The sequence below is a fragment of the Prionailurus viverrinus genome, chromosome C2, assembly GCF_022837055.1.
Source record: "Prionailurus viverrinus isolate Anna chromosome C2, UM_Priviv_1.0, whole genome shotgun sequence".
NCBI classification, from domain to species: Eukaryota; Metazoa; Chordata; class Mammalia; order Carnivora; family Felidae; genus Prionailurus; species Prionailurus viverrinus.
Genome location: NC_062569.1, coordinates 144,065,736 through 144,092,478, shown reverse-complemented (window position 1 = coordinate 144,092,478; position 26,743 = coordinate 144,065,736). Strand labels below are relative to the sequence as shown.

The 26,743-nt window shown below is 40.1% G+C and overlaps 1 protein-coding gene across 2 annotated transcripts in view; it reads right to left on the bottom strand.

The window, feature by feature from the left end:
- Positions 1 to 1,934: 1,934 nt before the first annotated feature.
- The window catches only part of MAP3K7CL (MAP3K7 C-terminal like), a 38,324-nt gene continuing 13,515 nt past the window's right edge, over positions 1,935 to 26,743 (bottom strand). For both annotated transcript variants that reach the window (XM_047876625.1, XM_047876624.1), the window contains exons 3-5: positions 24,315 to 24,376; positions 14,340 to 14,455; positions 1,935 to 3,094 (exon numbers count right to left, since the gene is read on the bottom strand). In XM_047876625.1, the coding sequence (XP_047732581.1) occupies positions 2,914 to 3,094; positions 14,340 to 14,455; positions 24,315 to 24,376 (359 nt within the window). In that variant the 3' untranslated portion in view covers positions 1,935 to 2,913. The remainder of the gene's footprint in view (positions 3,095 to 14,339; positions 14,456 to 24,314; positions 24,377 to 26,743) is intronic.

Below are 26,743 nucleotides of genomic sequence, written 5' to 3'. Positions count from 1 at the left end.
CACTGTTCTTCTGCTCATGCCATCCTTTCCTTCTCTGAACTCCGACTGAAAACTTCATCTATCTTATTGCACTGACGTTTATTCATGTCTTCAGGAACTAGAACAAATATGCTACTTCTGTTACTAAATTGGAAGCATCTCGAAGGCTAGGATGGTGTAATTCATTCTTCATCCTCTGTTGTCGCTCCTCTGCCCTGCACTAGGAAAGTGTACCATAAACTTTTGTTGAATTGGATTTGAGTTCCAGACGGCTTTTATTTCCTTATTTATACTGACTTCGCGATACAGCCAAGTCCAGATGCCAGAATGAGATAGAGCACATGCTCTGCCCTTTCCAGTGATTAGACATTTGACCTCTACCCACAGATGACCACATTCTTGTCGTGTCTACATCAACTAAGTGACCCACAAAGAGCAATTCTCCAATAGAGCAATTGCAGAATACAATATGGGTTGTATCTTCCTTTAATTCTGGCCTAAAAGCAAATATCTTCACCTTAATATTCATCGGACCTCTGTGCTCATTTTTAATGCTCTATATCATTTTCATTATTGCTAAGAGCAAGAATACTGTAAATATATTTGAAGATAGGAAATTCTTAAATGGTTCTGTGTTATATAGATAATATGCAGAGGTGAGTAAGACTGGGGGGAATTTGTTACATGCATGGAAAGCTGAAACTGGCAATGCGAGAAATTTTGCTTTTAGATTTCTCTGGCACGACTTCAAAAGTAGATGATGTTTTCATGTTTTCAATGAATAAAAGTCTGCCTCAGACACACACACGTAGGGAAATTCTTGCTGTTGAGTCATGAATAGATACCTTTAGGAAACATGTAGTAAAATTTCAGGCTGAGACAGGCACAGATATTACAAGTATTTACTCAGTGTCTCCTCAATATATTACCAATGGTGTTCCAATATTTTGACCCTGTTAAATTATTTTCATTCTTGTAGAGCAAAGATATTTTGGAACCATATTTCCCTGCTCCCAATTATCTATAAGGGGCCATGACTGCTTGAATTCTGTAAATCTATGTAAACCTCTTCAGATGGGCAGTGACCAAAAACTAATTCCTGTGTTTAGACATTGGCAATGTACTCTTCATTCTCCCAGTCCATTAACCCTGGATTTATACAAATTTAGTGGCCAATTCCTTCTTTATATTAGTATGTATAAGGCTTGGGGTTACTAAAGAAGAAGGTTCTACCAGGATAATAGGGACTTTCGTCTTTGGTCAAATGTTAAAGCAGCTTCAGGATGAATAGGTGCATATAACATTAAAATGTTGAGATCTAGCAAAAAGCTTTGTTTTACAAATGAGGAAACGGACGTTCAGGGTGTATAGAGACTTCATGGACTCTGCACCACCTGGCAAGAAACTTGTGACCCTGCAACATGCTTCCCCTTGGCATCTGCTCACCTGCCCAGTGACTAGTCTAGTCTTGGGTGTATCAGACTGGTCACCATTGGCATGTTGGGCCAGGCAATTCCTTGTAGCTGAGGGTGTCATCCTGTGCCTGGCAGGATGTCTAGCAGCATCCCTGGCCACTATTCTCTAGACGCCTCTAGCACCTGTTCATCCTAGTCATGACAATAACAACAACAAAATGGCTCTAGACCTTGCCATCTGTCCACCCAGGGGTGCGTCACCCCCCGTCCATAAAAACTGGTCTATCCTTGGCCATCCTGGTGTTTTAATCAACCATCCTCTTTTACGTTTTCTGGGAAAATACCTTAAGACACTAATGCATCATATTGAGTATTAGAATTCTGCATGACCTACATGAGAATCTGCAGTCTTTCCAAGAGAAGGGGCTTCACTGCTGATTCTGCACATACAGATATGACTAGGAACACATTCCGACTCAGGGTAGCCAGTCCCAACTAACGGTAGCATAAGGGAAGTTAAGAAAGGGACAAAATACAGACTGACAGTTTGATTCGTGTTTAATGAAAAAGAAGTTACATGAACAGAAATGGACATAAAACAAAGAGATCCGTTTGGGGAACTATGGTGATAGTTGGAACAAGAGACGAATCATTTTATTCTTGAAATTACTCATATATTCTTATTAGTTATCACTGATCCAAAACCTCTCCTTAAATCCAAAACAAAGTCATAGTCATAGTTTTACTCATGTTTTCATGGGAACTCACCAAAGCAACGTCCAAACAATACTTTTCCATTTCCCGCATGCCCCCAGAACACACACAAGCAAAGGCAGAGATGTTTACCGTCAGGTAACATGGCGTGAAAAAAAAATGCAGCCTTATCAGCTTTTTATTACAACAGCAAGTTAGCACTGGCAGTGTGCTTTTGGCGCAAACATGCTTTCTGCTAATATTTTCATGAGAAATCTTTTATGATATGCAACCATTTGTTCTCAGTACAATCAATCATTAAGGGATTAAACCTAACTCTGGTGAACATAAAAATGTGTGCAGAAGTTTCTGACTTCAGGTTTGAGCATAGTTGAAATATTCGAGACATGAAATTTAAAAATACACGGGTATGAAACTACAGTGAGCATCTTACTAGTTTGTTTTCCTGGCTTAATTCTGTTCACAATTGTTAGCGGAGTCAGTTAATATTCTATTTTCATCTTTTTCTACCCTGATGTACACTCTGATTACATCTTCGTAAATAAGAAAAAAATATATCTTTGGAAGTGAGTTATGATCTCGGAAAACATGTACTGCCAATAGGCTTGCTTTAATCATCTTATTTAAAATATAATCTCCCTTCTCACAAACTTGATCTGGCAAGCATTAAATTCATTACAGATGTTTGCCATGTGGGTAATAGAAAGAAACAGTAGGTTTTACACACTATCCCTTTAAAATGAAAATCTTTTGGCCAGCACACAACAGTCACCGACCTTTTATGCTCACATTGAATAGTTGCAAGTTAGGATGAGCCCTGTCTCTTCTGATACTGTATTCTAAGTTTTTCCAGCTGTTCTACACATTGGGACTGAGCCAACTTCAATGTCCGGTTCTCCTCCATCAGTACCTCGAATTCCCGGGCCAGCTGAGCGGCGTCCACCTTCTCCTTTTCTGCCTGATCCAGCTTGGCAATGAGCTCCTTTCTGAAGACCCAGGGGGCAGGTGAGGGAAAAAGCACACAATTTAATGCAAACCAACTAAATTATGCAGTAACAGCATAATGGAAGCAGAATTTTGATTCTGCTTTTCTAAATTCACCACCTCTAGTTACTTCCAGCGACTTCCTTTTAGCTTTTCCAGCTTTGCAAGTTGTAGCCACTTTATTTTATTCTAGCACCTCTACCAGACACATCCAAAATACTCAACATAGACCCAAAAAGCTCAATAAGTCCTTTGACAGTCAAAACAAGGTGATTTGTTTAAAGAGTACAAAGATGGTAAAAGTTACAATTAATTTAAGGGGGAAAAAAACCAAGAAAGTCAGTTTATGAGTTAAAATATTATCTATTGTCTTACAGATAGAACTGTAGTTTGTCCTTTACCTTGTCTTTGTCCTCCAAAATCAGTTACTATCTAACTTTGTTTTCTACTTGAGAGCTTAACAAATCCTTAACAGTCTCCTTTAAACTAAAGAATCCAACTTCTGCCTGCAAATATTATTTTCCATGCTTTTCTGGACTGCTGATATAGATAGGTATAGATATCTGCAGCCCTATTTAACAAAACATTATATCTACATTTCCTTCTGGCCTGACTCTAGAAGTCAGAGAGCAGGCTAAGGTTATTGGAGGGATAAGGAGTGATAAGGTCTTAAACAAATTCAGTTCTCAGTAATTACCTATCAATAATTCATTGATATAAATACACATAATAAGGAGCTAAAGGTTCCCAGTCTATGTTTAGATTTACTAAACATGACAACCCAACACAGGTCCACCTCCCTTATGTGGGTCAGTTAATCCTAAACTCGATCTAACAGAATTCTTTGCCTATAAGCGTGTGTCACATCCCTTTCTCTATAGGCAAAAGTGCACAGAAACCTGGAAGACTCCTTTAACCAAGTGATCAACCTTGACATCACCAGTAAGGAGATAAATAGATATCACATGCACTGAGAAGGACACATCCTTTTTCTGGTATTCCTGCCAAAAATGCATACACTAGACAACCTCAAATTGAGGGAAATTCTACAAAGTTGCTAGCATGTACTCTTTAAACCGCTAGCCTAAATGGTTCCACATTTAAAGAAACTAAAGAGATGACAACTAAGGGCAATGTGCAATTCTGGGCCGGAAAAAAAAAAATTGCTGTGAAGGACATCGTTTGGAAATTGATGCAATTCAAACGTGGATTATGAAATATCCCTGTATCAATGCTAAAATTCTTAATTTGTAATTATTGTACTGTGGTTAAGTGAGAGAATGTCCTTGTTCTCAGAACATACTGGGGCACCTGGGTGGCTCAGTCAGTTGAGCATCTGACTTCAGCTCAGGTCATCATTTCATGGGTCAGGAGTTTGAGGCCCGAAGGGGGCTCGGTGCTATCAGTGCAGAATCTGCTTTAGATCTTCTGTCCCCCTCTCTCTGCCCTTCCCCTGCTCACTCTTCTCTCAAAATAAATAAATATTTTAATTTTTTTTAAAGAAAATACTGAAATATTTAGAATAATGGGGCATGATTAGATGGGGAGGATAGAGAGACGATAGATAGATAGATAGATAGATAGATAGATAGATAGATAGAGGTAGAAAGACAATAGGTAGACAGATAGATACCTCATCTCACTGAGAGAGGGAGAGAGAGAGAACCCTAGTAGTGTGCAGTGTTGGGGGATAGAGACTAAAGCACAACTGGGGAAGTTTTTAATCATCAGTGAATCCAGGGGTGCCTGGGTGGCTTAGTTGGTTGAGCATCTGACTTCAGGTTCAAGTTCAGGTCATGACCTCACGGTTTGTGAGTTTGAGCCCCACACTGGCTCACTGCTGTCAGACTGTCAATGCAGAGCCCGATTCGGATCCTCTATCCCCCCCTCTCTGCCCCTCCCCATCTTGTGCTCTCTCAAAGGTAAATAACAAATATTTAATGATAATACAAGAATAATAATAATCAGTGAATCCAAGAAAGGACATATGGAGGTCTTTGCACCATTTTTGCAACTTTTCTGTAAGTCTGAAACTGTCAAAATAAACAGTTACTCCAGGAAAAGGACAAAACACAAATCAGAATGGAAGTTCTAGTATTTTCTTTCTTCCCCCAATGGACTGCTTCGTGCACCCGCTTTGATGACCACTGAGCAAAACCAGGCATTGGAAAGGAAGGGACAAAAGGAAGGTAAGCTGGAACACTGATATGTATATACACAAAGGTCCTCTGAGTTCTTGTTGATCTTTGAGTCTCACATGGTATTTAGAATATAAAGGCTCCCAATAAATACTTGTTGAATGAATAACTGAAGAGTAAGATGCCTCAAAGACAAATCACATGCATTTTAAAGATGAGGAAAAAGAAATGCAAAGGGCTTAACTCCATTGAAAAAATCCCACGACTAATAAGACTAAGCCAGAAATCAAACCTATCCTTATGATTAAATGCTTATGGCCCTTTGCCTCTAAGCATAGTTTAAGCAATACATGTCAATAATTAAATATTGGTAAAGCTCCTTAGGTAACTGTCCTAACGAAATTTATAGTAAAATTTAGAGAAGTAAAGAGGATGCATATCTCTCAAGCCCCCACCCATCAGATCGTCTATTCTCGTTCTTTTTTTCTTTTCAAATTAACTGTCTCACACAAGTAATTCAAATGGAAGTAGAGTTTTGCTCTCAAATCCTGGTCCAGGAACTGGCAGTACAAGGTATAACAATGGCTGCTGTCCTGGTTCCATATCTGACCTCATTTAAAACTCCTGAAGACCTCTGTTATTCATTCTGACTGGTAGAAAAGATAAATTAGAAAATCACAGACTTTACAACTAAAAGGAATGATCATGATTGTCTAGTCCATTTTTCTTGCATTGGAGAAAGTCAATGATAATTTCTTCCTTACTGGAATCAGGAGGACTCAACTGATAGGTTTTTAAATTAGTTTGATGTATCTGATAAGCAACTATACATATATTCAATGAATACTATCAAAATGTCTGCTGTCTCCTGTCCAAGACCTATTTACTTAGACGTGTTTATGTTCATCCAATAGCAATTCATAATTAAACCTGGCACATTAAGCTATGGAGACAATCTTGTAAATAGATGATCTGAGGAACAAATCAATGTCTATAATTGGCTAGAATGTGGTCTTGCCTTTGATTTTGGGTTGATCACTTCTATCATTCCCTTCAGTGTAATGTGATATGGGGGTAGAAGACCATCATTACAGGAATCCTATTGCTGAAGTCAAAAGTCTGTAATACTGTTTCCAACATAATGTACTTCAACAGTAAAAAGGCCATAACCTTGGGTCCATCATAGACTATCTGCCACTCCCATCATAAGCCATATGCCTGGAAAAGGTTTTATTTGCTACAACAAATAGGGTAAGGGAGAGTCCAAGTGAAGAGAACTTTGAAACTTTGTAGAAACTAACTCCAAAATTAAGTAGATTCTTTATGTTGCAGGAGTTTAGAACATGAATTCATCATTAGGACAAACATTTCTCTAATTTGGGAAAGACCACTACCATGGTTTTTTAGATGTTCAGCATTAACTAAGACTTTCATTTGGAAAAGACAAAATCCTAGACAGTTCAGACATAAAGAGCTAAAGAGTTTTGGGTAATAATATTATAAAATACTGGGGAGAATTTATTTTAAATAGTGATTTCGACCACACTGTTGGTGGTTCTTAAAAGATGTGTGTTCTAGTACAAGCAATGACACACAGGAGAGAAGAAGTAGATGCCTCAAGATGGTAAAAAGTATGTGAAAGTCTACCTTCATTTTATGCAGGTGGGGTAATAATAAATGGTATTGAAATGGAATTGCAAAGTGCAGTCTAGACTGTGGCACTGAAGCCCTACAAATGAATAATGCATAAGGAATAAATGCATTATATCATTTGGGAGCCAAAGGACAACACTACCTTGCAGGAAGAATTGAGATTTGCTCTAGAATTTCTCTTGGCACAATTGATCTTTTGGGCTAGACAACTCTTTGCTATTGGTGGCTGCCCTATATCCACTGACATGGTAGAAGGGTCAGCAGCATCCTTGGCCTCTATTCACTAAATGCCAGTAGCATTTTCCCCCAACCCGTCATTATAACCAAAAATGTCTCTAGGTATTGTCAATATCTTGGGGGTTGGGGGCTGAGGAGTTGGCCCAGTTAAGAACCACTTATTCCAAAGGAAATGGAGATTTCCACTATCAATCATCCCACCAAGAGTTAATCGTGGAATAGGAATAGATGAAAGGCAAAATGTTTCCTCACTCTGCTCCCCCAAAGATTGGACCCTCTTTCCTTAGCCAGGAAGACCTACTTAAAGGCACTCTCACTGAGGAGTGGTAAATATTCTGTCCCTTTCAACATGGTTCCAGGCAGAGATTAGATGGAGAGATGTTGAGGAATGAGATTCCAGTTAGAAGACTGAACAGCATGTAATTAGGTGGCATAAAAGACCCAAATCATTATGACTGGGGCATTAACAGAAAGTGTAATCTCAAAGCCTGATGAAGTTTGGAACATGGGGATTTCACACAAAGCTAAATCCTAAAATGAAAAACTCCCTCAGCTATACCTCTGGAGAAAAGTCAAGAGCCAAGACAGTTCTTTGGTTCCTCCACTCATCCGTTCAAGTATTTATTGAAATCCTATTGCAAACCAGGCGCTAACCTCGATTCTTGCTAGCCAAGTTGGTCTTAGGAAGCATATCTCCACTATTAGAAATTGAGCGCAAGTCCTATACTTTATACAGAGGCATCATACCCACATCAGGATGTCTTAGTGAGGACGATAGGACTCCCCCATTACTGCCAACATTGCAGACATATGGAGAAATATCTCCATTTACTATTTCTTTATGACAGCAGAAACATCATTTCTGGGAGCTGTGTAAATGTCTTTTTTTATGTTTTTTAATGTTTATTTTTGAGAGAGAGAGAGAAAGAGAGAGAGAGAGAGAGAGACAAAGAGAGACCGAGTGTAAACTGGGAAAGGGGCAGAGAGAGGGAGACACAGAATCCAGAGCAGGCTTCAGGCTCTGAGCTGTCAGCACAGAGCCTGACATGGGGCTCAAACTCACGAGCTATAAGATCGTGCCCTGAGTGAAGTTGGATGCTCAACCGACTGAGCCACCCAGGTGCCCCTGTGTAAATGTCTTTTAATAATTTTTTTAACTGCTTGGAATATAGGGGCGACTGGGTGGCTCAGTCAGCTAAGCATTTGACTCTTGATTCTGGCTTAGGTCATGATTTCACGGTCATGCGATCAAGTCCCACATTGGGATCTGCACTGCTTGCTTGGATTCTCTCTCTCTCTCTGTCTCTCTCTCTCTCTCTGTTTTTCTCTCTGCCCTTTCCCTGGTTGTGCTCGCTCTCCCTATCTCTATTTCTCTCTCCCCCAAAGTAAATAAACATTTTTTAAATAAAAATAAGTGCTAAAAATATGGGCGCCTGGATGGCTCAGTCAGTTGAGCTTCCAACTTCAGCTCAGATCATGATCTCACGGCCTGTGAGTTCGAGCCCCGCATCGGACTCTGTGCTCAGAGCGTGGAGCCTGCTTCAGATTCTGTGTCTCCCTCTCTCTCTGCCCCTCCCCAATTCATGCTCTGTCTCTCTCTGTCTCAAAAATAAACATTAAAAAAAATTTTTTAAATAAGTGCTAAAAATAAAATATATATATAAATATATATAATACATATAAAACAAATATAAAAGTGAGGTTTTCAATGTTTTCTAGCATGATGCCCTTTTGCAAGGAAAATCTTAGTCTGAAGTGAAGAAAATAAAACAGAGCTAATGGGACCGTCTCTCGTTGGCCTTTGGACAGTCCCCTGCCTGATACTGGCTCCATCCCCAATCTTTGAAAGGGTCCCCAGAATACAACTTAAAAACCTCTGCCATCAGGAATGTCCTAAAGAAATAAATGTTTCTGGTTAAACATAAAAATCTATTGTTATTGGAAAATTCGGGACAAATTAAATGCCACAACTGAAAACAAATCAGAACAGGGCTATTTTTAGACTATGCTATTACAAATTACATATGCTCCCTTTCCCCCAATTCCAATATTATCCCCTCAATGAGATGTTGCTTCTTCAATCATCATTTTATGTCTTTTCAAAAAATATGAAAATATAGGTCTGCTATTTTTGTGTTACCCCCATATGAAAATCCTTTTCTAATGTTTTACCTGAACTCACAAACTTATATAACATTTTTTTCAATTCCATAATAAAAAGAGAAATAATCCAACTAAAACATGGGCTAGGATCTGAATGTACATTTCTCCGAGAAGACATAAAAATTGCAAAAAGCACATGAAAAGATGCTCAACATCTCTAGCTGTCTGGGGACTATAAATCAAAACAACAACGAGACCGCATTTTGCACTCACTAGCATGAAGTGTTGGCAAAGATAAGGAGAAATCGGAACCTTCGGACATTTCTGGTGGGACTATGAAGGGGTGCAGCCACTTTAGAAAAAGCCTGGCAATTCCTCCAAAGGTTACACGTTGATTTACCACATGACCCGACAGTTCCACTCCAAGGCACATACCCAAGTGAACCGAAAGCATACATCCACCCAAAACTTGTACACAAATGTTCATAATAACCAAAAGGGCAAACAACCCAAATGTCCATCAACTGGTGAACGGATAAAGTATGGACTCTCCGTGCAATGGAATATTATTCAACAAGAGAAAGGAATACATGCTACAATGTGGATGAACCTTAAAAATATCCTGTCAGGTGAAAGAAGCCAGTCACAAAAGACCACAGACCATATTGTTCCTTTTATATGACATATCCAGAATTGGCAAATGCATAGAGAGAAAGTAGATGAGTGGTGGCCAGTGGCTGTTGGGGGCGGGGGGAGGGAGGCAAGCGGGAGCTATGAGGTTTCCTGGGTGATGAAAATGTCCTAAAACTGTAATGGTGGCTGCACAACTCTGTGAGTGTACTGAAAACCATGGAGTTATTTTTTCTTAATTATGTGACATTTTTCATCCTGACTTTTCTAAGAATCTATCTCTCTTTCTGACATTCTAAGTCAATCTTTTAAGCACCACAGCACCTGGCACAATGTTTCATATACACAGAAGACAAATGGTTTCTCCTATGAACAAGATAAAATACCCTATCTGGAGCAAAGCAACCTTTACTAATTGTAAATCTCAATTTTAGATCTAATTGTAGCTTAATCATGTACCTTAACTTGCTGTCGAAATATGGATGATAAATTTCAGAAGGCATCCAATGTCCACCTCTCACTTCTTTCCATTACGTCCACAAAAAAACTGCATGTGTTATATTTTAAGAGTTTATACTATTTGTTGAGAAAATCATGTACACGTTTCATTTTACTATATATGCAATTCTATAAGATTATTCACATTCAAAAGGCCTAGAAAGAGGCAAGAAATAATAGTAGGAGTCCTGGAAAGATGTCAGAATTCTCGGTAAGTTTTTAAGGCTTTCAATAAAATTGTCATTTTTTTTTTCAATTGAGAAAAAAATCCAATAAAAGTAAGAACAAGCTTTTCATACATCACATAAGCCAGAAGTGATTCTTTAAATTAAATTCACTGCGTGCTGAGTTTATAGTCCTAGAAAATGTTGGACTCTCTTTATCTAATAGACATGATTTAAAATAATAATTATAATCAACTCTTCGCTCCCCTCTGCGGTCTCCCAAGCTTGATCCAGGGTGACCCCCTCTGGAGATGAGAGAGAAGTTCAGCTTAACCTGTGCCTGCCTGACTCTACTAAAGAAAAACTTTCATTTAAAATACCTGAGTTAACATCTCTCTGTGTCTAGCTTATGCTAGCCAATCACCAGAGACCAACATAATCGCCCACACTGTATGAAATGATGAGAAATTCTTATCCAAATCACCAAAAAACAGAGAGTTAATTACGTGGGTCAGATCCATTTGGCTTAATTTATCTTGCTTAAACACTGTTCTGGAAATTAGTTGTTGTGTAATGAATTTCCACTTCAGTAAAGTGTTAATGGAAACAATGATCACCAATAACACTTGGAGGACCAGGATCATTTATTTATAAATATAAGATATAACCATACTTCCTATTTTAATTTACCTTAGCAATTCCTTAATGCTGATATTGACTCTGTATTTTAAATATGGACCATATAAATTACAAATGACACATTTGTTACACTGTTTGTATACACAGAGGGTATTACTATATCCTACAATCAATCACTCAAAATCACCTTCACTCATGTTTGACCCTATGCGCAAGTCCCTGTTCGGTGATGGGGACACAAAGAGACATTCAAAGGTATTCACATTTGTAGGTAACTATGCACAGTCAGAAAGTCAGGACGTGAAGTTAAAAGGATAACTATTGATAACCCCAGCCTACAAACGTGCAAAAAGAGTCATTTCAGTGTATTTTCTTTCACCCAGGAAGAGAGATGAATCCCATGGAGTGTTTGGGCAGGGATATTAGCTAAGCTCTCCTCGAGGGTAGCATCTGAGGAAGGAGTAAGTGCTCCAGACCCAGAGGCTGCTGTGAACAAGGTCACAGAGGCAGGAAGAAGCGAAGAGGTCAATGTAGCTAAAGACAATGATGAGAAAGAACATTCTGCTGGGGTGTAAAGCCATAGGGGGCTAGAGCTTGCAAACCAGGCCAAGAACTCCGTGTCCTTTTCCAACAACAGGAAATCATAGGCAGGGAAACCAGGTATAACATTACATTGATCAAGATGTGAAGCAGCAAGTCCTGACCCCAAACAGCACAAGAAGGAATGGAGAAAAAGGAATTTGAGAGACTTTACTTAAAAAGAAAGGAAAAAAGATAACAAAAGAATTTGGCCTTTACCATGCATCTAGCCAATTATTTAGGAAGAAAGTGGGGGCTGGGGAGGGAGGGAGACAATATCCTAGTTTCAAGACAAGTCCAAAGTTCAAATAGGCTTAGGGAAAAAATAAGATGAGTTAATGCAGAAACAGCAGAAATATGTTTCAACAAAAGACCAGATGAGTCACTCTTACATCATTATCCTATCATATTTTTTAACAAAACATACAAAAAATATAAACTCACAGAACATATAATTTAGTGGGTAAGTTTTGCATTGCCAAAAAAAAAACCACACATGGGTTAATTAAAATAAGCCAAGTCCTCCATTACCTTCAATCTGAAGAGTTTACAAATAAATACAGAATTACCTGGCTTTTTTCTGCCTCAACAGCATAGTTCATGTGCACACACACACACACACACACACACGCACGCACACACAGACACACACAGACACATTTATATGTTATCGATTATACAAATTCTCCTTTAATTTCACTATAGGCCACATTATTAGTAAACTTCTTCAGCTTCTTTAAGAAACTTTTTTTAGGACTCAGACTGTATGCAAATGTGCAATCTGAGCCTTCCAACCACCTTGGTCTGAAAACTCTCAGACCAAAAAGAAAGTCTCAGACATATGAGGAGAAGTTGCGTTTTTCTGATCTCCTCTTAAACATATTTTAACCCCCAGGGCGCCTGGGTGGCTCAGTCGTTAAGCGTCCAACTTCGGCTCAGGTCATGATCTCACAGTTCGTGGGTACAAGCCCCACGTTGGGCTCTATGCTGACAGCTCAGAGCCTGGAGCCTGTTTCAGATGCTGTGCCTCCCTCTCTCTCTGCCCCTCCCCTGTTCACGCTCTGTCTCTGTCTCAAGAATAAATAGACATTAGGGGTGCCTGGGTGGCTCAGTCGGTTAAGCATCCGACTTCAGCTCAGGTCATGATCTCACAGTTCGTGAGTTTGAGCCCCGCATCAGGCTCTGTGCTGACAGCTTAGAGCCTGGAGCCTGCCTCGAATTCTGTGTCTCCCTCTCTCTCTGTTCCTCCCCCACTCATGCTGTCTCTCTCTCTCCTTCAAAAATAAATAAAAACATTAAAAATTTTTAAAAAAAGAATAAATAGACATTAAAAAAAAATTTTTTAAACATATTTTAACCCCCTTTGGCCATAAGTCCAGGTATGATTTTACATTTGAAGCACAACACAGCAAGGCAGTAAGGAAAGGTTTGTTATCCGAGGTCTTACAGTAAGTGCAAAGTCTGACCCCATAACCCATACTCCTCCCCACCATGTTGTACTGTCCAAACACGATCTAGGGGGTGGAGGGGGGTCTTCAAAGAGTCCCAAGAATTTTATAAATTTCTCAAAACATAACATATTTCACTCACTTTGATTTAAAAACTAAGTAATAAATATATATCATGTATCAGTAAGAGGAAGAGGGGGAAAAGTAGGAAGTTAAAGAATCAAAATAGGTTCTGATTATGTGTCACTCACTCAACAAAAATGGATTCAGCATTTACATCCCATGTACTGTGTCCAGCTTTAGAAATATGGTGGTGAGTAACACCTGACTTGCCCTGCTTTCACGGGTTCAAAGCACTTAGTAGTTTACCACTTAGTAGGAGACACAACTATTAACCAAAAGATCCCACTAATAAATGTGTAAGTGCAAACTACCCAGTGCTAGGATGGAAAAGTGTCTGGTGCTTTGAAAGTATGAAGGAATGGGGGTCACTGGGGTAGACACTGGCAGAATCGAGTGCAATTAAAAAGGATGATAATTCTGAAAGAAAAAGCTTAGTGTGACTAAAATTAGAATGCTTTAATTAATTTAATTAATAGATACCCAAAGTTCCCTACAGTAGAACTGGAATGGTAATGGAGCTATCAAAATAAAAAAACTTCCTCGGGCTATTGGACTATAAAATGTTAATACATTTACATTATTCCAAAGATCTGTCACAGTGGCTTCTTTACTTGACGTGGGAATGCCACCATGTAACCATTCATTAAAACTCACTCGAAGCCAAAGTGCTCTGGGGGCTTTGGGCACATCCACAGGGCACATAGTGTGCGTCTGGGTGCTGTTTGGGCATTTTTACCTTCCTGATCTAAAAATGATGATCAAAAAATTGGGTTTGGGTAGGAAGTACTCCTGTTATTCGTCTCAGTACTCCGTAGGGTAAAGCTTTTAATCCTCAGCAGTTCCATTTGCATTCTTTCTATAGTCAAACGTGATAAAAACATGGAAGTTTCCCAGTAACCTCTGAACCATAGAATGTCACTTGCCCACACCCCTCCCTCTCACCCTCAAGTTCAGCCCATTCCATGCCCACCTCCCCCAGTCCATGACCAGGAGACATCACTCAGAGGTAAGAGGGTTCAGGGAAACAGTACTTACTTCCTTTCCTCAAGCAGAGCGATTTCCTTTTTGACCTCATTGTATTCTTCTGCTATTTGACAGTGCTGTTTGAACACCTGCATGGATTCCACGGAGTCATGACAAGGCGGCAGAGGCTTCACAAACAACAACAAGAAGAAATCAGTCCATTTCTTTGTATCGGAATACATTATAAATGATTTTGCTCTACTGATGTTCTTTAGAGAGAGATTTTTTGCAGGACAATAGTATTGGCAGTCAACATTGGACAGGGTCTGGCTGATTCTGCTTGACTGAAAATAGGGAGGTGGGCTGATATTCTCCACATTCATCTTCCAGTGTCATTGTTGGGCATTCTCAGGCCTGAGCCAGAACCGGAAGGCTCATGACATATCTATTATTTGCCATGCATTGGAGTAAAATTAGATCTTCTAATAATTCTGTACTTCTCCCCGGAAATCTCAAACTCTGCTTTCAAGAAGGGCAGTGGTGGGGAAATAGTTCAGCTGTCTGCTTTAATTACCCCTTACTTTCTGTTCCTGCAGCCCAGAGGCATAATCTCATCCTGTAGTGTGGAGTAACCCTACAAGAAAGGCTCTCTTTTGAGAGATGCATCCAAACTGAAGAAATGATGCTGGACTGGAAATAAAGCTTACAAGGATTAACAAATCCCATGAAAGACCAAACTCCAAGTAAAACAATGCTTATAACATGTGAGGTCAAAGACAGCATGGATTTATGTCTTTGTTTTTCTCCCATCTACAAGGAAAACAAAGATGAACAGGGCAAGCCTGCAGACCCATCATGTGTTGAAAATCCTACTTCTTTCTAGAAATTATTTTTTAAAGAACTGACTTTCCCTGGGTTTATAATTCTAATTTCTAGTTAGCAATACATTATTAAAAATATTACTTTAAGGAACAGTAGCTAATTAGACTTTTAAAGAGTTTTTTAATCACCCTTTTCAATTATTTATAGAAAATGGTATATAAAATCTGAGAAATACAACTTTACTGTTAAATGGGCTCTTCAGTCTAATCCCTTTCTCACAGCAGTCTATATATGAAAGTATGTGCCTGACTAGGTCATATTTTCACTAATTTTACACTAGGAAATTGGGAAGTAATGCATTTCTTCCTTCTTTCTCCTCTCGTTATACTAAAGACAAAGATTTCTTTGGGTGTTCTATTTAGCAACCCCATCCAGGATGTAATAAAAATTCTATAAAGTTCTATAAAATCCTATAAAGTTTGACAGATAAATAAGATGATCCCTATTTATTCTGAGGCCTCTGAGTAGAGATTTTCTAAAGGAAATAAAATTCAAAATAGATTTGCATGAAATTTACCTTCACGTGGATCATCTCCTATGTCCAAATTCATGGAAAATGTAATAATAACTACATTACATAGCATTTTTCCCTACTGCCCCATAAACACATTCGTAGCATAAACTCAGTCTGTTGGAACCATTATCTCTTTATTTATGATAATAAATTGAAAAGTAATGCCCTGTAGTATTACCGTATAATGCACCCCATGAGGCAAAGCTCTTGCCAAAGGAATTCAGAACTCCTGGCTCCTCTGGGCCTATGTCCTAGACATCACCACCCTCTCATCAATTTTCACCTGTTACCCTGGCAAATTACCAAGTATAACAGTAAGGAGAATGAAAACAATTTACTCCGGACACCTTAGCCAAGTCGCTATTAAATCATCTGTGCCCTGTGTCCTTCCTGAAAGGCCCTAAGACTCTACGCATCCCATTTCCTGTCCTTACGAACATCACATAAGCTATATTCAGTCCATGCCAAAACTTGCCACCACTTCGAGGTCCCTGAGCCACAAATTCAGCATAGTTAACCTATGTGACAGCCAAAAGATTCTAGGACTCTGTGCAAAGGCTTTATGTCTTAAGAGGAAATAAATGAAAGTAGCCATGTAGAGGGAGAAATATCCCCTAATGTCATCAAAAAGCGAAACTGAAAGTTACATTCACAATTTTCTTAAGAACAGAGGGGTCTCTTTCCCCCTTAGCTTGCTCCCCTGCAATGCTTTTTTATTAAGTGGGAAGTTTCTTCCTCTGCTCTTTTTTTTACTGGCACTTCTTAATTGTGGGAAATTTGAAAATATTATGTAGAGGTAGCAAGATCATGCTGCTAAGGGTGTATGAGGATAGGGAGTATTTCCGGATATATTCAGTACCCTCACATGCTCTTAGCAGGGTGATCAGCCTACTTACACATAACGCTATTTTCAAGGTTTCTCACAATTAAAAAAGGACAGGCCCAAAATACTTAGTGTTCAGCATCTCAGGGTGTAAAAGGATGCCAGGTGCTACTCCAGCCTCTAGCTCCTGCGAGCTCTGTCTTCATCCAACCTGGTATATAACTGGGCTCCACTTCAAGCCCTCACAATCTGCATGAACGCATTAAGGAGCAATATAGTTTTGTTTTTTTTAAAGCAAGGAGGGAAGTTATATTGCATAACCCACTACAACATCGTAAAATCATTCCATTAGTCGCCAGGGGCTGGGGGGAGGGGGAAATGAGGCATTGTTTAATGGGTATAGAGTTTCAGTTTTGCAAGAGGAAAAAGTTCTGGAGACCAGTTGCACAACAATGCGAATACACTTAATGTTATTGAACTGTACACTTCCAAATTATCAAGATGGAAAAATTTATGTTGTGTGTTTTTACCAAAATTTTTTAAAACTTAATGCAAAAAAAAATTGTCATTAGATCTTTCCACTGTTCCTCCCTCATCTTCTAAGAACTCCTATGAAGACTCACTATCTGAAGTTCACTTCATTTGCACCCAAACACTCTTTCTTTCCCAAATTTCTCTCCAGGGAACTTAAAATTTCTCACCCCTTTACATCCAGAACCATTCACCACAAACCCTAAACATCACTAGACAAATCAACGCCTCCCCCCACCCCCAAAAAAAACAGGCAGCAGGACCTATTGTCTTTAAAAGGCATTTGACAGTTATCCCAGGCAAAGAAACTAAGCAAAGAATTTTTGAAATACGTATGGTTCTCATTCCAGCAGGAATTCTGGTGAATGAAGAATTTTAAGATATTTAGGTTTATACCCCCCCAAAAAAAGTAAAACTATAAGTAATGAGATGTTGTTCTGTACAACACAGAACACTGTCATTGCCTTATGATATAACGTCTCTCCCTCTCTCTCTCTCTCTCTCTCTCTCTCTCTCTGTGTGTGTGTGTGTGTGTGTGTGTGTGTGTGTGTAGCATGATAAGGTCTTCACTGAGAGTGACTCTCTCTCTTACCTTCTTATAACCCCTCAAAATAAGAGATAATCTATGACCAACAGTATCCATTGAAGAAAATGAAAGTGTTTGAGGAAACATTTCTAAAATTCAAGCACAATAATCTGGTTTCCAGTGTAAAAATGGAGCTATCCTAAGGCTTTTATCATGTGACATTTAAAACATTGACATTCATGAATTAATCAGCCATACCTAGGTTTAAGATAGGGTTTAACACATGTTCACATTGAAAACCAAACAATATTGTAAAAGAATACTGGTGGTAACCAGGTGAGAAAAATCTATTTGCTTCTTGGAATAAAAATTAACACATATTTTCATTGCTTAATTTTGACTGTTCTCCTCCAAGAGGTTTTTGTAGTCCTCGCTCCGTGCTGGGAACAGGCGAGCAATAAATAAATGCTTCTGTGTTGACAGTGAATTTCCTTTCACATCCAGAGAAAAAAATTTTCCTTATTTTCTCCATAATTATGCTACATTCTGGATACATTTGTCCTACCCTCTTGCCTGAAGAATGAAATATCGCATTCCAAAGACAAGGAATCCAAAGATACTTGATTTGAAAGTGAAAAGGTCAAGGTATTCTTCCTGGACCAGAGAACGAATTCTGTGGGATCACAGAAACAACTCTTCAGACTCACTCAATGCCATGGTACTAGTTTTCTCACAACGCAGCCAGTTCTAAGAAGGTTGAATTAAGATAGTCTCCCAACAACGACTCAAGCCAACTTTGAAACACATTTTTCCAAGACCCAGATGGGGGTTTGGATGAGGTCAGAGCCCGGGAGCGGGACTTCCTTCTCACCTCCTTTCCTCCAGCTCAGCCCCATCTGCTGCCTGAGGATGAAGCTTGTAAGGGCTTTAAATTACACGGCAGTGTGACTGAGCCACTACTCTCCCTGGTCTCCACCCCAATCATCAGGACAGATTTAACAAGATGAAGTAAGAGAGAAACCACAGGCTCCTGTTCCAAGAATGCCGGCTTGAGCCACACCATCCCATCTCTGCTCTCTGCCCGGGTTTAGATCTCCTCCTGAAATGGACTCCGTCTTCTGGAAAGCACCCCGTGGGACAGGACCCAGCCAAGCATCTCTCCGCAAGGGGGCAAAGCCAACTTAAGTGCTTCCGTTTTCTACTTGGCTTCTTCAAATACTACTGGCCCCATCCACTTCAAGAGATGTAAGAATTTAATTTTCCTCTCCCAGCTTCCCACACAGAGGATATATTTAGGAAGCTAAATATTCTACAGTTGCTGAGCAGATTTTTTATTTATTCCTTGAATCTCAGTGTTATCTTTATTGGGGGAGGGGCAGGGGGGAGGTATCTGGTTCAAATTTACATTGCATTTTAATGTCCCAAAATTAACATATAATTTGTTAAAAACCAAATGGAAAAACATGGGACTAATTGCAATATTGGAAAACTCTGTTATGTTAGAATTTAAAATATTTTTAAAATTTTTTTCTTAATCTATTTTTGAGGGACAGAGCGAGTGTGTGCAAGGAGGAAAGGAGCAGAGAGAGAGGGAGACACAGAATCCCAAGCAGGCTCCAGGCTCTGAGCCGTCAGCACAGAGCCTGACACGGGCTAGAACTCACAGACTGAGCCAAAGTCGGACACTTGACCGACTGAGCCATCCAAGCACCCCTAAAATATTTTAAGGATTGACATTTCTACAATATCTACATTATAGTCAGAGTCAATGCTAGTAATTTTACTGCATATCTTATATAACATTGAATTGAAGGCTATTTAAGTCATGTTTATTAATGTAAGCAATATTCAAGAGAGAGGTAACTCAAGAGTGTCTCAGACTTTTCCAACAAGGCATCTTGTTAGACGACTACTGGGCTTCACAAAAAAGGGAAAAAAAAGTACACCTACCACTGTAAAGCTCCAAGGTATGTGTGTATATTTTCTGTGTGGTCACAGCAGCCAACAGACAACCATACCATACTTTCCAACATGTGTATGAGAAAATGCAGACATTTTCAGTGTTTTCCATGGGATTATTTCTTAATTGCATTTCCAGATGGATGTTCAAGACTGGTGTAGCAGAATCCTGGAATGCTGAGACTTCTCCGTTTTCTCTCACTGTCTTTCCCAAGATATCAAGCAATACACTGATGCAAGACCCAAAGGAAATTTCTGAAGAGACTACTCGGATAACAAGATCTTACGGCACACAACTGAAGCTAGGAAATTGTTTATTTGTGGAGGTGACATCAGTTTCTGGACTCACCAGACTCTGTCTGAGAAAAAGCAAGTTCAGTGTGTACCACAGAGACACCTGTCACTGTCTTCTCAGATTAGATGGGAGGACTTTAGGAGGATTGAAGCTATTGCTCAATTTGACTTAAAAAAAAAAAAGTCATATTGTTTTCCAAGTACCTTAGCTTAATGGAAAAGAGAGAGCATCAGAACCTCTATCCCTAACTCAAAAATCCAAAGAGATGCTTCTCTTATCATGTTATACATATAAAGATAAATTGCTAATTCTTAAATACATCATTCAAAACACAATTTCACCAGAGAAGAAGATTAACATTAAGTGAGCAATCATTTTGCCAAGCACTGTGTTATATCTACTCATTCTCACATTTAATTCCCACAATAACAATGTAAGATCGATACTGCTGTCTCCACCTTGCAGTTCAGAAAAGTGAGGTTTAGAGAGAGTAAATAATATCAATCACGAAACTGGTAGGTGTAGAGCTGAGATCCAAATTCAGGCCAACCCAATGCCAATACCCGTGCTCCAGCCATTGTGAGTCCCATTAGGAAGTTGTTACAACGTACTGGTTAACATGTTCCCTGCCCGATTATAAAAGCATATTTTCATTCCAGTGCACTTAAGACCATATTGCAGCTTAGCTTTCGATCATCTATAGGTCAAACGACGATCTCCGAAGCATAAGAACGTGGTTAAATTTTAAGACAAATATGGTGCTGACTCACACCATCCTTCAGGATAAAGAAGGAGGTCAGGCATTATCTCCTTTCCTAATAGAAGGAAACCAAGGCCTAAGGAAAAGTAGTGATTTTTCATTCATTCTTAGAAGTGGACATAGAATTGAGCCTCTTTTCTTTGGACTGGCTGTGCTACATCAGCTGTGCCCAAATACTGCCTCTACTAGGCATAGAGAATTTAGAAACCAAGTTCCAGGAAAGGAATCCACATAAAATAGAATCAACCTACCCATTGCCCCCGGGCTGAGGCTGAAGGCCCACAAATGAACATTATAAAGAGATGTTCATTTTAACACCTACCTTACCCCAAAGTCTCTTGCCCAACATTTTGCATTAATAGAGACATCAAGAGAAATGTTTGTCACTGCTATTCTTGCACAGGGCTTTTTTTGGCTTCTGTGAAAATAGAAGCCACACGAATTACATGCTCAAACATGTCCACATTCTTGGCAAAGCAACAGAAAAATCTAGGGGGTCAAACTGGTGATAGAGTATCTACCAAATAGATACTTTATAGCTCCATTTTATAAACAACACAAGAATGTGTAATGGATATCAGAAAGTCAGAACAGGTTTTGCAAGGTTCTATAACCACACTATGGCAACCTTGCAAACCAGAACAAAAAACCTCTACCTATCAAAGTAATTTAAACAGCCCGTAGGTTTCACAAAAGGTGCAAAGGAAAGAAGGCTACCTAGACTCAGAATCCAAGATCTAGTCAGAAATAGAAAATTCATTTAGACCAAAATTTGACCTCAGGTTTCTCATCTCTAAAGTGGAGACATAATAGCTCACACAATCCTGGCAAGGCTCAGATGAGATTATTTGCGAGGAAGCATCACTGGCCTAGCGATGCTCGACATGCATGGCGGGATTTAAATCTGAGGCTCTGCAGAGAGCAGGGCCGGCAATAATCACCTGGCATCATTTAGTTTTCATTTGGCAAGTTTTGAAGGCTCCTGGAGAGATAATCAAGAGTCAGTTTATCCTCAAGCAAATAGTGACAACCACAAGGCACTTCATATGCCTTTGTAACCTAACTTTTATTCTACCGTAGAGGACTATGATGGTCGGTAAAATTCCAAGAGCCATTACCATGTGATGAAAGCACATGACACTGACTGTGAAGTCGGCCTGCTCTGCAGAATGGATTGTGCCTTTTGTACATAAAGCATTTTCATTGCTTTCAACACAGAGACTTCCTGCTGCGGAATGGCTTAAATTTATATGCCTAGGCTAAGCATGGAGAGAAGAATCTGCTTTAAGAGTGATTTCCTGTATGAGCTTTCCCCTCTCCAGTCTCACTGTCTTGTATTTTCGTCATTCATGCACTGGAGACAGAATAAAGGTAGCAGGCAACAGACCCAGACAGAGGTGACCCTAACCAAATGGCTTGAAAACTGGCAAATGTTTGTAACAAACTCAGTCATACCTTTTACCCAACAAACAAGCACTTACTTAAATGATTTTAGGTATAAAGCTAAGAATGTTCCCTCCATTCGTGAAGGCTTAAATAATACCATATTTTAAGGGTTGGGATGGGGCGGGGCAGGGGGGGAATCAAAACCCAGGAGCCAGAAAGCAGCCTCTCACCTGCTTAACTTCATCAATGAACATGAAATAGTCTCATTGGACTAAGATAATTAAATAGACTTAATTTCTAATATATGTCAAATGGAATTAAAACCATAAAATCCAAATGGATGTTGCAAGGCTTTAACAGAAAAACTGTCTGGAGAATTGCCAAGGGTGCTATGAATCCTGTGAAGAATGATCTGTGAGCCAGGCAAGATCATTAATGTTCCCGAAGGGAGAAAAAAAAATTTTTGTCAATACAAAAAAGGAGAATTAATGATCCGTAGTTTGATGGAGGAACCAGAACCTGAATATGTTTTTACCGTTTTATTTCCAAAACATGTTTATTCATTTTTATCTAACTCCCATGATAATAAAATAGCTTTGAGGTGACAGTAAAATGAAGTAGAAAAAAAAAACCAACTAGGACTTGGGGGGAAAAAATCTAGTTATTATCTTACAATCCCAACCATCCCACCAGCAGCACAAACACAGCCCTCCTGTGAGGACAGAATGGAAGCAAGGGGTGTGTGTGGTGGAAAATGCCAGACAGAAACAGAGAGCTGGTTTGTTCACCCTGGTGGAAAGAAGTGATGTTGGGGGATATGGTTAGATATCAGGAACCAGGAGAGCTGGGTTAAAGACCCTGGGGGGGGGGGGGCAGAAGGAGGAGACAAGATGGCTGATACCTGCGAGGAAATTTTTGAGACAGTAGAGACAATCTTCAGGAATCTCTGTATACCTGATACTGTTCTGTGGAGTGGGCTCTCTGCCGGAGCACCGTGACAATGCCCAGGACTGTGGCAGAGGTAAGAACGAGGACTCCTCACACCTAGTCACACCTGAGTGGTGCTGGCTTGCTTTTTCAGAGAGCACTCCGGTATGGAGGACCAGCTCTTCCTTTCTGACGTGGCTACTTCCAGGTTTTTAACTCAGGGCCCTGGGACTGAGATAAGAACCAGAGCCAACGGAAAAGACTTTCGGTTGGGTTTGCATGAGGGCTCTTCCCACCTCTGTCGAGGGCTGTGCAGGACCAGGGCTCCCAAATGCAAATGACTTCAGGATGCCAGTCACACCCACGAATGGGAAAAGCTGCTGGGTGTTAAGGGGGAACATCACACCTGGGGGGAAATGGGGGTGGCAGACCCCTCCTAAAGGCGTTCAAAATCAATACGTAGAGAAAAACAAGTAAGAGATGAAGCAAATGTCTACGTGGAGGATTCAAGACCCCTATTAGGTTTGTCTAGATGTAACTGCAAAGTGAGGCACTCAAGAGAACATTTGACCCAAGGCCAGTATCCAAATATTTCAGGCAGACAGCCATCTTTGCCTGGCATCACCATATGTCATCTAAAGAAAATTGAAGTGTTACAAATTAATTCCCTTCAAATAATTCTGGTGTATTAAAATGGGATCCCTTTGATAGATCATCCATAAACTATGCACACAAAATATTTTTCCCATGGATCAAACCAGAAAGTTTTCAGAATGTTTAACTTAAAACAATTATATTTTATTAAAAGTTGTCAGGGGCACCTGGGTGGCTCAGTCCGTTAAGCATCTGACTTCGGCTCAGGTCATGATCTCACAGTTCCTGAGTTCGAGCCCTGCATCAGACTCTGTGCTGACAGCTCAGAACCTGGAGCCTGCTTCAGGTTCTGTGTCTCCCTCTCTCTCTGTCCCTCCCCTGCTTGCACTCTGTCTCTCTCTCTGTGTCACAAGAATGAATAAATGTTAAAGAAAAAATTTTTAAAAAAGGTTGTCAGAAGAGTGGAGAAGGGTTGGGGTGGAGGAGACAAAGGAAGATTATTCTGAAGTCTTCCCCACTCCCCTGCCCCATAACAAGTAACATCTGCACAGTTTACCACTAAATCACCAATTCGAAATGGGTCATCACTGCAATGGCACAGGGACATCCTCAGCAAAGGAGAGTAGGTACAAGCCCTGTTCCCAGGCTCCAGAACTCCTTAAGCTCTTTAGAAACTTGCTTTCACTGATATTTCACTTAGACTTTGGAGTTCTAGAAATGCAAGGCTTCATGACTTGAAAGCTCCCCGCTCTGTCTCTAAGTCAGTCTTTTCTCAATTATGCCATTTGTCCATTCACTATAATTTGTGAAAGTAAGGAGGAAAAAAGAAAGACTCTGGAAATATCCTTACCTGTAGCTGCTGGTCTAATTCTGGGAAGACCAGAGGAATGGAGTCTTCAGGAGGTGTATCATCTAAAACATGAAAATAAAATGATTCTTCACTATAGAGCTCTTTCTCTCACGGGCAATGTTCCGCTCTTACCGTCTTTAGACTCGTGTGATGTATATTTTCATCACTTCCGGTGGGGACAGATAGAGGACAGAAGACAATTTTGCTCACCTTTGGTACAAACAGAACCACGGAGAGCATAGTTGGCCTGACCAACATTTTGCAAACAAATACCAGAATCCTCAAATGTTCAGTCTGGTAGCTCTACAATTAAGAAGTATTGTTTGTCCTTCAGTATTCTCATGTTGGCCAAAGCCAGATTACATGGTATGCCAGAAAGTGCTTTAACAAGGTGCTAATGAGGCAACCAAGACAACCTCAATGGGACAGAAGAACGTGTTAGTGAAAAATAGAAGTTCTTCTGTGAGGTGGCAAGCTTTGATGTCTTTACCACAAGCCACCACCACCAGGCAGTTAAGCAGAGCCTCGTTCTGGGTTACAGTTGATAACAGGCGGCAACCCCGTCAGAGCGTTTCTTCTCAACACACCAGGTGGTGGTCCCCATCTGAGGCCCAGATCACTGCCTGGATGTGGGAGAGCATGAGCGAAGAGAGCCATGGCCGCTCTGTCCTCAGCTGCCTTAAACTGACTGTCTGACAATAGGCAGATGTTGCCGGATCAAAAGATGGTCTCAGAAGCATCAGAGGAAACCTGAGAGGAGTTTGGCCTCAAATAATCAAATCAGCCCCAAATCTCCTCAAGGACACACTGCTGACCCTGCCGTGCCACCTGAGGACAGTCCCTTGTCAGCAGGACCTCATGTCTCCGGGCAGACTCTGGCTCTGTGGGGCCATTCATTTCCCATCCCCTCCATGTTGACAACACCTATCCCAGGGCAGCTGACTATGAGAATAAAATGAAACATAGACTAAGAATAGCTTAAAAATCAGGGCACCTGGGTGGCTCAGTCGGTTGAGCATCCAACTTCAGCTCAGATCATGATTTCACAGTTTGTGAGTTGGAGCCCCGCATCGGGCTCTGTGCTAACAGCTCAGAGCCTGGAGCCTGCTTCAGATTCTGTCTCTCTCTCTCTCTCTCTCTCTCTCTGCCCCTCCCCCTCTCGTGCTCTGCCTCTCTCTCTCTCTCTCAAAAATAAACATTAAAAAGAATAGTTTAAAAGCCAAATCTGTTTTAAATTATAACAAAGAAAGGAAATATCATGGCTTTTATAATCTCACTACCATAACCAAATTTGTTTATAAAAATGTGACGTTCTATTTGTTATTTTGGTTTTTTTTTTCAATGTTTCTTTTGGGGGGGGGAAGGGCAGAGAGAGAGGGAGAGAGAGAGAATCCCAAGAAGGCTCCAAGCTATCAGCACAGAGCCCGACGCGGGGCTTGAACTCATGAACTGTGAGATCATGACCTGAGGTGATATCAAGAGTCAGACACTTAACCGACTGAGCCACCCAGGTGTCCCAAAATGTGATGTTCTGTTTGAACAAGAGCAAGTGATATGGGCCATACCCAATGCAGAAACAAGTCTTCTCTCCCTACTCTCTGATAACATAGTCCAGAGCAAAATGAAGCTCCCGGCTTCTAGGCATTACAGTTCTTTGAAGGCATCAAAGAGAATTACCAGAAAGATAATTCAAACAAGGACAGTATTTGCCTCTGCCAAACACCTCAAGGGTCACAGCAGTTAACAGCCTCTGGTATATTTTAGTCAAGCATAGTATAATAATACTCCCATTTAACACTATTCAGCTTCCCAGAGGAAGCAGAAATGGAGAAATGCTCCCAAGACCCTTGCTGCAGCCTAGAGGATTGAATCAAGAGGACACCCAATCCTCAGGCCCTTTTGAGTACTCTCTTCCTACTCAGAATGACTTCTGACAAATACTGTGGCTTTTTAAATACACCCCTTCATCTGAAAAGCATTGGACAAAAGACAGAAATATTCACTTGTTGCTATGGATCCTTTACAGGTAGCCTTCATTATAAAACCTATAGTTTCTAAAACTGATTTTGGTCTAAGGTTCACTTAAATTTACTTCAATAAAATATCAATAACCCAGACCCAGACATCTTGATTATGTCAGTGCATTGAGTTCAAGGCCAGGGCAATTTGGCACAGGTCAATGGGAACATATTATACTTTGGCATCTAATAATCATAGATGAACAGGCACTCGTTAGAAGGAGAAACCACTTCTATAAAGTACCAGAATAGACAGTGCCTTCTAGAATTCCAAAAGACAGCCAGGAATGGAGCTCAAGGCTTCTTGGGATTTAATCCACCTTCCTCCATGTGAAGTCACACTCCTTCCTGCTCAATCATAAAAAAGAAGAAAGCTATTCAATTGCTTTACTATGGTCAAGCAAATAGCAA